Source organism: Rhododendron vialii, chromosome 5a (assembly GCF_030253575.1).
Source record: "Rhododendron vialii isolate Sample 1 chromosome 5a, ASM3025357v1".
NCBI lineage: Eukaryota > Viridiplantae > Streptophyta > Magnoliopsida > Ericales > Ericaceae > Rhododendron > Rhododendron vialii.
Window position 1 is genome coordinate 9,603,657 of NC_080561.1, and position 12,016 is coordinate 9,615,672.

The 12,016-nt window shown below is 38.7% G+C and overlaps 1 protein-coding gene across 1 annotated transcript; it reads right to left on the reverse strand.

The window, feature by feature from the left end:
- Positions 1-4,733: 4,733 nt before the first annotated feature.
- Positions 4,734-10,684, reverse strand: LOC131327543 (disease resistance protein RPV1-like). Its single transcript, XM_058360697.1, has 6 exons — positions 10,515-10,684; positions 9,775-10,427; positions 8,078-9,126; positions 7,548-7,870; positions 6,586-7,461; positions 4,734-5,519 (listed from the first exon to the last, which is right to left on the reverse strand). The coding sequence occupies exons 2-6, from the start codon at positions 10,293-10,295 to the stop codon at positions 4,983-4,985; spliced, it is 3,306 nt and encodes a 1,101-aa protein (XP_058216680.1). The 5' UTR covers positions 10,296-10,427; positions 10,515-10,684; the 3' UTR covers positions 4,734-4,982.
- Positions 10,685-12,016: the final 1,332 nt, after the last annotated feature.

The following is a 12,016-nucleotide window of genomic DNA, read 5'->3' on the forward strand; positions in this document are numbered from 1 at the left end:
AGAAATCATCGATAATACTCATAAAATATCGAAAAATACCTTTAGAAGTTACCTCTGCGGGACCCCAAAGATCCGAGGGAAAATAATCCACCGTGCCTTTGGTGCGATGAACAGCTGTACTGAATTTTACCCTGCACTGCTTGCCGTAAACACAATGCTCAAAGAAATCCAGCTTCTCAATTTTCTGGCCACTTAGCAGACCCTGTTTGCTCAAAACTGTCATCCCCTTCTCGCTCATATGCCCAAGGTGCATATGCCACAAACGAGTCAAGTCTGAATCTGAAACCTTGGATGAAACAACCGTTGCTGCAGCACCTATAACTGTACTGCCCTGGAGTGTATAGAGGTTACCACACTTCTGACCCTTCATCAGTACTAATGCATCCTTTGAGACTTTCAAAACTCCACCTTCATCGAGGAATTTGCAACCATGAGAATCAAAAGCACCCAAGGAGATAAGATTTTTCTTCAAATTTGGAACATGTCGAACCTCAGATAAAGTCCTAACAATACCGTCATGCATCCTAAGCTGAATCGTTCCTGAACCAACAGTCTTACATGCCATGTTGTTGCCCATCAAAGCTGTACCTCCATTGACCGCCTCATAAGTAGAAAACCACTCTCTATGCGGACACATATGGTATGAACATCCAGAATCTAGAACCCACTCGGTATTAGAGCGAGAATCGACCTCTGTAACTGATAACACATTATCTGACTCATTTGAACTTTCAACAATTCCAACAATTACTTTACCCCCTTTCTGGTCTTCTTTTTCCTTCTCCTTGAGTTTTAAACAGTCATTTTTCCAGTGCCCGGGTTTCTTGCAATAATTGCACTTTCCCTTCTTCTTACCTGATGACCTGGATCTTCCCCTATTACTCGACTCCTCCCTTCCTGTTGTTCTTCCCCTAACAAACAAACCCTCCACATGTGCATCACCCTTACCTGACACTTTCTTCCTCAATTCTTTCGAATATAGGCTGGCCTTAACATCCTCCATGGATATCGTGTCTTTGCCATACAATAGGGTTATAACAAAGTGCTCATACGAAAGTGGTAAAGACCATAGCAAAATTAGGGTTTGGTCCTCATCCTCAATTTTACTATCAATATTTTTCAGATCCATAATAATGCGATTGAACTCGTCTAAATGATCCTTAACAGGTATACCTTCTCGCATACGAAACGTATAAAGACGTTGTTTGAGATATAATCTGTTGGTGAGCGACTTCGTCATATATATGCCTTCCAACTTCAGCCAGATTCCTGCTGCTGAAGTTTCTTCTTCCACCTCGCGAAGAACGTCATCTGCCAGACTCAACTGAATAGAACTCAGAGCTTTGGCATCCGTATCATCCCAATCTTCCTCTTTGATTCCAGAATTAGTCTTGCCTAACAAAACCTTGTGCAATCCTTGTTGGGTTAACAGAGCCTTCATCTTTACTCTCCAAAGACTGAAACTGCTGCTCTGCCCATCAAACGTCGTAATCTCGAATTTAGACGCCATAACCACAATCGGAAACGAAACCCTAATTTTTGCAACCTAAGGCTCTGATACCAGTTTGTTGTAACGAACGCTATGAATGCAAGCTAAGAACGAGAAATTGAAAACTAAACAAGAAATCACAAAGACACAAGATATACGTGGTTCCCCAAGATGGGTACGTCCACGGGCGAAGAGAGAGAGAGGATTCACTAACCAACGTGAAGAAGAGATACAAAGAGCCGGCTATAATCCGTAACTCTAGAAAAGCCACAATATGAAAGCCCAAAAGATAATTCCTAGAAGTTCCCCAAAAGCCTTATTTATAATAGGCTACAAAAACGGGAACAACATAATTAACCAATGTGGGACTAAAGAATACAAGGCATTCCCAACAGTAGCCTTGCAGATGTCGTGGAGGAATGTAAATACCCTTGAGAAATATTTAAATTAGAAACTTCGTTTAGAACAAATGAAAAATGATGATAGGATGGTATGAAGAAAAATGTGAAACACCAAAGAAGAATATGTATCTCTATATAGTTGTATAATGATTTGTGAAAGATAATTCTCACAACAATAGGATGGTAGGAAGAAAGAATGTGTAAGATCAACTCTTCTCGACCGGCGCAGATTTGAGCATACTCCTCGATATACACTCTAGGACGATGAAAAAACACATCCTGACGAATCAAAGAACGGATAGTTTTCCTTCAAGGCAATGCCACAAGTGCGCATGTACTCAAAGCACTGAATTATGTTTCCGCCACGGCATTCACTCCAAGCAGTGTAGTCAGTCAACTCTCGATCAAATGGTAAGAGGAGCCAAACTCCCACGTCCAAAGATGTGGTTGGCACTACCCACCACATCAGTGACGACATGGGCAAACAAGTCAATGTAAATAAAAAAAGGTTAATGTTTGGCTTTAGCCTCAACTATATTTGATTTTTAGGGGAGGGATCAAAAGACTTTTGGGGCAAATTGGTGACTGCTCTAAGGAGTAGCAGAAATGACAATAGAATTAGAAACCTTACTGTTTTGCCATTTCTAATTCCACTGTTTTGCCGTTTCTGCTGCTCCTTAGAGCAATCATCATTTTGCCGCAAAATCTTTTGTTTCCTTCGCTAAAAATCAAATATAGTTGAGGCAAAAGCCAACAATAACCATTTTTAATTTACAGCGACTTGTTTTGCCCATGTCGTCATTGATGTGGCTAGTGCCAACCACATCTTTGGACGTGGGAGCTAACTTTTGTCTTCGAGAGTTGACTGACTACACTGCCTGGGGTGAATGCTGAGGCGGAAATATAGTTTAGTGCTTTGAGTACATGCGCATTTGCAGCACTGCCTTGAAGGAAAACTATCCATTTTTTGGTTCGTGAATATGAGTTTTTTCGTCGTCCTAGAGTGTATATCGAAGGGTACGCTCAAATCCGCACTGGTCGAGAAGAAGAGATCTTGCACATTCTTTCTTCCTACCATCCTATTGTTGTGAGAATTGTCTTTCACAAATCATTATACAACTATATATAGGTACACATTCTTCTTTGGTGTTTCATATTTTACTTCCTACCATCCGATCATCATTTTTCTTAATGAAGTTTATAATTTGCATATTTTTCGTAGGGTAACTAAATCCTCTACGACATGTGCGAACTGCATTTTGTATAGGCTACCATTTCATGTCATTGGTGGGGTTTGGAAGTTTCAAGGGAAAACCACACTAGTGTATTGCATGTTCCCTAGAGATGGCACTTTTGGGGGATGCTTAGGCATGAACTTGTGCCAATGGTTCCCACTAGTAGGCCCTCTCAAAAGGTATGCAATTAAACTATACAAGTACAAAGGTTTGGTATGGTTCTAGTAGTACAAAATATAGAAACTTGACTATGCTAGTTCATTCTAGAAGACCTAGTCTGACTATAGTCAGTAGTAGTATAGATAGTTAGATTTGTAGAACAGAAGAAGAGCCTTTACTTTCTATTATATTAGTAAAGCGCTAGCACCCATATAGAGTAAGGGGATCTTCTGGATAGCTACGAAGCCTTCCCTATTCGACGTGAAGTTGAACAAAAAGCTGCGGAATTGACCTATTTCTTGCGTGTACCGATTGAAGTTTTTTGAAAGTTAAAATCTTCGTAATTGTAAGAAATTGTGTTAATCGGATACCACCTGGTAGCTAGTATCGCATCGAACTGCATTACGCTTTATAAAATTAGGTTTGGCCACGTTGGATCAAACCCTCAAACACATTTCACGTTTCAACGCTTACAATGGTACCCTCTGTTGGAACATGTGTGAAGGTTAGTCCCACATTGGAAAAATAGAAGAAGAATTGGTCCTTAATATACAATTGGATGGCTCACCACTTACAAGGCTTAGCCTTTTAAGTGGATATGAGTCGTTCAATGTATATTCGGCTCTGGTAATGTGGTGGACTTTGTTGACACTCCCCAATCAGACTGGGCCTAGAGCACAAGATCGAAGGCTCTGCACAATAAATTGGTATCAGAGCCCATGGCTACGATCTATGGGCAAGCAGATTCTCCTGGAAACATCGGTGGCCTGCACAGAAACTCTTGATGGAGTAGGATGCCAGGAGGCAAGGTGACTCTCGATGGAGTAGGGTGCAGTGATGGACACAATGTTAAGAGGAGGATAACATATTAGAATTCAGACGGAGTCATAGGTCATCAGATCAAGGGGGAGCTAGGGCCAAGACACGGGCTCACACACGAGGGGGATATTGTTGGAACATGTGTGAAGGTTAGTCCCACATCAAAAAAATAGAAGAAGAATTGGTCCTTAATATACAATAGGATGACTAACCACTTACAAGACTTAGCCTTTTAAGTGGATATGGGTCATTGAATGTATATTGGGCTCAGGTAATGTGATGGACTCTATTGACACTCCCCAATTAGACTGGACCTAGCGCACAGAATTGGAGGCTCCGCACAACACCCTCCTCCTCTCTTCTTCCCCTTTTGGTTTAAGCAGTCATAACTTTAGTGCAATTATGGTGTGCTTTAGTAGGTGTTTTCCCTTTTGAAGTGACTAAAAGCTACCTTGTTTTTGCTAAAAAGTCCAAAAAGCTGATGTATGTGAGTAGAAAAATCAGCTTTTTTTGGCTCTTTAGCGTAAACAACGTGGCTTTTAAAAAATCGGGCTTTGTAAGAGAAACGCTGAATTAATCTTTTCAGAAGTTAAATTATGGTTTAAGCAGAATTATATGATATCAGTGATATTACCTGTTAATTGCATTTTAGTTAAGCGTAGAGGATTGTCCAAGTTACATCGAAAACACTGGTTTTGTATGAAATACTACATTTTTGTCAAGAAAGATTCCAACGTTTCTTTGAGAAATTAAAAGAACTCATTGATATCGAATAATTAGCACCAAAAGTTTTGACTTTTTTTTTTTTTGATAAAATTATAAATAATGCTGCTGCTGCTGCTGCTTCTTCGACGAGCATGACATCAATCTTCTGATGATTTAATTCGTCTCCGTAATGTTCGTTTTTTCCTTCTCTGTAGTGTTGCCATCATCCTCGTAAATGATCTTAAGCCCACACTTCTTCACCATGAACGGCAAAATCATACCATTCACCCCAGACCGTGATTCTATAGAGATCTCCACTTCATCGCCGCTTTCTAACATCAGCATGGGACAACATGCTAGCGGTATATAGAGGAAGCACATCTTATCTTCAGCTTCATCTTCATCAAGACAATATTCCAGGGGGACGGAAAATGCATGCACGTGATGAAATCCGTTGGCAGGACGCTGATCAAAATTCTCGGTGGTTGTTTTATTGCCGATATGGTAATCAAGATAACTCCACAAATAAAATTCATCTCTAACTGTGGGTCGCATAATTACGCATAACATCAAGCCCATTATTTTCCATGTTACAAGAGGAGGCACAGCAAAAGATAGATATGACCCTCCTGTATTCTGGTACTCGAACCAATTGGGAACCTCGACCCCGGGAAGAATGATACCAATAGGTGGCCGAATTGAAAACAATATCTGTTCCAATTAATGGATCATGCATTATTACTCCATTACAAACCAAACTTATTTTTCTCATCACTTGATGAGATATATATCAAATAAAAGATATGTATAGGCAGTTGTAAGCAAAGTTTTAAATCACGGTATTGGGATACGTAACAGTATCAGTAATACGGTCATATTTCGGCCGATATCAGACCATATCGGCCTATAAGTAAGTAAATAACTGTATCAAAGGTCCCAAATCCCGTTAGGTAACGGCCAATATAATATTCCCTCAGTCCCTTTTTAAATGTCTGCTTTGAAAAACATGTATTTTCTTGAACATAAAAACATGTATTTGCATATAACTTATTTAAGATTTTTTTGCACCAAATTAAAGTGCTCAATGATTACTTTAATATGGTGTAAAAAAATAACAAAATCATATAGAAAAAAATATATTTTCGGGGGTTTGAAAATTCACGTATTCCTATAACGAAGACTTAAAAGGGGACGGAGGGAGTACGTAACAGCATTTGTTTAAAACCCTAATTGTAAGGCAAATTAGGCTATTGTATCCCACATTTTTTACCCCCCACTCATATTTTAAGGCCCTTTATTTATAACACGTACGACTATACATTTAGTCTTTAGAAAGAAACCCACGATGACAAAATTCTCAAATGTATGTGTTATTTTATGAGCACAAAAGAGGCTTGTAAAGATAAAAGTAACAATGGAAAAACTCATAGGGGAAAGAAAAAAAAAACCCTCCTTTTTCTACAATAGTAATTGAACAATTCGATTGTCAAATATTAATAGCTAATCTTGCATCTCAAAAAGGGAAAGAATGAAACTTAAATATACTTCATTTAAAAAAAATCGCAATAATATTTTTGTGCCAAAAAGCCTTGACTAGTGATCTCCGCCTATGGCCAGGCCAGGCCGCCCCTCATTTCACCCAAACTCATTATATTGATAACACGAAGACGAATGGATAATAGCGATCATCTTGATTAAAAAATAAGCATGATCATGATTTAATAATATGCATGGTTCTTTAGTTTAGAGAGAGAGAGAGAGAGAGAGAGAGAGGAACCTTATATTGTTGGATTCTTTCTATGACAATAGTTGCAAAATTGTTCTTCACAAACTTCTTGGCACCCCAAAAACACATGGATACTTTGCAACGCGCTGTAGGTACGCTTTCTAATGATGTGCAGAGACTTGCATCCACGAGGAGTAAACCTGATGGAATCTCTGGAATTGATTCGAGTCTTGTACAATTACCCAAGTAAAGACCCCATAAGTTAGAAAGGTTACGGAAACTATCTGGTAAGCTGGTAAAACTATTTCCTCCAAGATCCAAAACCTCTAATGAGATCAACCTCTCAACTTCAGCGGGTAGATGTGAAACATTGCAGCAATCCATGCTCAATTCCTTCAGGTAAACAAGGTTACAAACACTATCTGGTAAGGTACATAAATTGTTTCCGTCAAGAGTCAATGTCTCTAAGGAGATCAAACTTCCAATTTCACCGGGTAAATGTGACAAATTGCAGTCTGCGATACTCAATCGCTTTAAGCAACTCAAGCCCTGTACACATGCCAGTGACAAACCAATCGAATCCATTTTCTTTGTTCTCAATGTCCAAGATGACAAGAAAGAGAGCCGTGATTTAGACGGTGATCCTTTGAGTCCAGCTAATTTTCCTAGTTCCCGGCATCCAGAGAAATCAAGATATTCTAGAGATTTCAACATCCCAATGCCGAAGGGAAGCTTCCAAAGTTTTCTACAGTTCCTCATATCTAGGACAACAAGTTTGTGGAGACATCTAATAGATTCATCAACCTCTACCAACCTTATACAGTCATTAAGCAACAGTTCCTTGAGATTGTTGAGTCCAGAGAAGTCAGGGGTTTTGGGTAGGTAATAGCAATGACTGAGATAAAGGAATTTCAGTTTAACCGATACCTACCCAAAAACAACGAGTGAATATTGTTACTGATCGATCTTCAAATAATATACAGAGAGATAGAGAAATAATGTCGTAGTCGTACCTTCGTTCCCTTCCATACTTGTTTTAGTTTGCTATAACACAAGTCAAGAGTAACCAAATTCTCCATGTGTAAGTTTGACGGCACATGTTTCAAAGGGAAGCCATTCCAGCATAGCCACACAAGCCTTGTGGAGCTATGCTCATAACCTACGCTTAGATGAACGTAATTGAGATTAAGTAGCCTCATTCTGTTCATTTTTTCAAATGCCTTTGCGTTCACTTGGACGCCATTCAGCTCAGGAAAGTTCAAGACGAGGCCTTCAACAGCCTCAGTTCCCTGATAAGAAAATCGATCGATCGCATAATGAGAAAACAGAATATGAACTTACCAAAAAGAAACACAGAATATGAAAGTCAGTTATGTTCTTGTCAAGTAACTATGCAAATTAAGAATGTGCATATTCATTTTGGCAATCTTACGTACCGTAATATTAGACAATGTATATATTGAATCAAAGTTCATCGGTATGGGTCTCACCGTGCCCTCTCTCAACACTTCAAGGGCATCCTAATGATACCACAATCTGCTACGCCTCCCTGGCTCCTTAATAGATTCTTGCCTAACGATCTCTCTGCCCATGTCTCTAAGCAAATCATGCATCACAAGCTGTTTACTAGTGGGCTCATATTTTATGAGACAACGATCGGCTAAAACCCGAATCCCAATTGCTGGGAAGAAGTTACAACCTTCCAATACTGTGATTGTAAAATCTCGATCCCTTCTAAGAAAGAAACATGTCACATCCAGGAACAACTCCTTCACTTCATCACTAAGCGAATCAAAACTTATCTTGAGTTTTCTTTGAATATCATCATGAGGGATTTTTTCTAATTTCACAATTGCACTCTTCCATTCAGGTATGCTCTTGCCACACAAAAAGGAACCCAAAACTTCAAGCGCTAACGGAAGCCCTCCAGTATAACCCACAACTTGATTTGAAAGGCCCAAATAGTTGTCTGTGGGATGGTCTTTCTTAAAGGCATGCCAACTGAAGAGTTCAAGCGATTCGTCCTTGGTCAACTCCTCTGGTGCATATATCTTATCCACTTTAAGCAAACTTAGTGAAGACATATCTCTTGTTGTTATGACAATCCTACTTCCAGAACTTAGGGAACCTCGATTGATGGCTAATGCCTTCAGTTGTTGGACATCATCCACATCATCTAGAACAAGAAGAACCTTTTGACAGAAAGCTCTCCGCTTTATAACCTCAATTCCTTGATGAAAATTTCTTACGTCATGAGTTCCGTTCCTGATTATATCTGAAAGAAGTTGCTCTTGTAAAATGACCAAACCATTCGGCTGCTTCGAAGTTTCTCCAACATTTGCAATAAAACTGCTACCTTCGAAATTATGTTGGATGAGATTATACAGCTTTTTAGCTATTGTTGTCTTACCAATTCCACCAATCCCCCATACTGCAACAATGCGAACATCATCTGATTCCATGTTCAACAACAGATTGAGCTTTTGTAGATGAGACTCTAGTCCAACTTGGTGGTCTGCAACATGTAGATGTGCAAAATCTAACCTCTTTCTGACCTCTTCAATGCTTTTCTGAATCAGCTTTGTTTCATCTCTGCGAATTTGTGCATAAAAAGCCAAAAAAAAAAAAAAAACTAATACCTTAGCAATTTAGAAGGCCCATGATATATTTGCAAAAATGTAATGAGGAACTCTGGCCTAGAAATCCATATAACAAACTAAATGTAAGCTTTTAGAGCATCAGTAGTGGAATAAGCAAATGTGAATAATCAAAACATGCCACATCAGATTTTGATTATCCATTTAAGGGTTACTAAAGTTAGCAATGTCAAATCCCACATTGGTTATTTTTTGCTCATAATCAAAACCAATGGGACCTCCAAACTTTTTCCCTTCATTTCACGTATATTTTTTGAAAATGCGGTTTTTGAAGGGAAAAAAAACAGTTTATAGTTCAAATTGCCAAATGGTATGATCGAGGGCATGCACAGCAGTGATTTTGAAATTGCCAAAAGGTAGTCCTATCCAAATTTTCATCAAGAACAACGATCGATCAAATAGTTCAAATTTTTAAGCAAATTCACACGTCTGCAGGCATTGTGGTATTTGGAAATTCAATGGATAAACTGAAAAAAATTGATCCTATTTATAAATTAACTTATGACTGCAGTTAATTAAAAAAGCTGGAGCTATTTTAGGCTATTTATGTTTGTTTGAATATTAGAAGGGTGGAGGAAAATACCCATTGGCCACCATTGGCAAGTTCCAACCGGACAAATTGGCAACCTCAGTAAGAGCTTCCCTCCACTTGTCCAGCTTGCCATCTGAGCCCGCTTTGAAATGTTCTTCATGCTTGGCTAATTCTTCCACAAGATTACTCCCGTTCTGCGCCCTCACGCCAGATGGGTCAACGTCATAAAAGATAGGCATGACAATCTGTTGCAAGGTCTTCTTGCACTTCATGATCTTCACAAGTTCGTCAAGGCACCACTGTGACCCGGCATAATTTTTCGAGAGAATGACAATCGAAATCCTCGACTCCTCAATCGCTTTCAGTAGTTCGGTGCTAATGTATTCTCCTCTGTTGAGCCCTGTGTTATCTTTGAATGTACGAAAACCATGTCGCTCTAAAGCAGCTAAAAGATGGCTGGTAAAGTTGTGGCGCGTATCAACTCCCCTGAAACTCAAGAAGACGTCGTATTTACATTGTGGGGGGTTGGGAGAGAAAGTGCAAGAGGCTCCCTTTGCGCAAGCAGCCGCCATGCTTGCACAAATTAAGCTCAAAGACGACTGAAAGTTTGTAGACTTGTGCTTCTGTTGGAGGAACAGCCTTCTATGTACTCATTCTTGCTAGTGACTTGTTTGGCTTACAGGAAATTCATACAAATCGAACCCCTGAAAGGAAAAAAAAAAAGGTTAAGGAATGGTGAATTAATCAAACTAAGAAGACTTTTGGAAGAAGAAACTAGTTTATAGTAGTACATGTGTTGAAAATTAAGCTTGATTATGAAAAACATGGGTCGGCTGCAGCCCATAACAAACACATGGTTTACCGTTCCAATATCAGACGAGAAGATTTTTTAAGACTTTGGAACTTCCATGATACACTTTGTGATTTGCAGAACAAATGAGAACTTGTCTCATCTTTGTATTGTTCTTTTTGTTCATTGTTCAGCCTATAAATAGGCTTGTAATCTGATTGGGGAAAATTTCAAAAAAACCTCTGAACTTTCTGACAACTTGCAAAAAAAACACCTGGACTTGTACTATTGACAAAAAAACACCTAAACTTAGCATTCCGTTAACAATTAGGCTCCTGCCGTCCAATTCCGTCTAGTCCTAACGGATGGAGCTAACTTTTTATTTTATTTTTTACTTTTTACATTCAAAAATTACTTTTAACTCTTTCTTTTTTTATTGGTAAATAAATATGCAATAAAGTTCTTTTTATTCTTACTATTTATCAAAAAATTACTTTAAAGCTTGGGTAACCCCAAAAAGATATTTTTAATTGAAGAAGTTGATTAAAACACGATTGCATAAACGGATGAAGATTGTTTCGTTAGATTCATCGAAATGAACATGTTTGATATTGTTGATAGTAAAATTATAATTTAAAGCTGTCTAGATATGAAGAGTACTTGTGGTGGCATAATATCTGGTGCTAAGATTTTATACGAGAAAGTATTCAGTATTGTTTTGTGAAACAGTACGTGAACTCTACAGGTAAAGTGTGCTTATGGTGTGGAAAGTTTATTTATAACATTGTTGGTTTATCAAAAATAGACAGTGTATATCGCTAAATTAAAGTTTATATTCTATTCAGAATTTTGTGTAGTCATTAAACTCTATATATTTTTGTCACCACTAAACTAAAATCTTGAAGCTCCATCTGATGTTGATGAGGTGGCAGTGGTAGTGACGGCGTATATGTGGATGCGAGCGTGGATCGGAGGTGGTTGTGGTGACGATAATGGTGGTATAGGTGGAGAGGTGATGGGAACGATGACATGAAAGGTGGAGCGTCAAGATGGTTATAGTGCGGTGTGTTTGTTGTTGGAGTAGTGATGGTAGTGGTTGCGTGAAGGTAATGGCATTATTATTTCCAATATTGGGGGAGAAGTCGTGGTAGTGGAGGCGCATTGGTGGTGTAGTAGAACTGACAGTGGGGTGGAGAGATGGTGGTAGAATTGCAGAGGTGTGGTGGTGGTGGCAGTGGTGTTGTGAGGTTGAGATTGTACTAACATTTCGACGACCACTGTTATGCAAAGTTATCAATCCTCTAATGGCAAGCATACCAATTTCTCTACTGGGAATCAGTGTATATCTCAGTACCGTTTCAAATTGACTGTAACATATTTTATACGATTTTAAGATATGTACAAAAAAACTGAAAGTAGAGGTATAAAATAAATTCTAACACTTTGATATATCTTAAAATTAATCCTAATAATAAATTAAGATGATTAACATATATATTATGG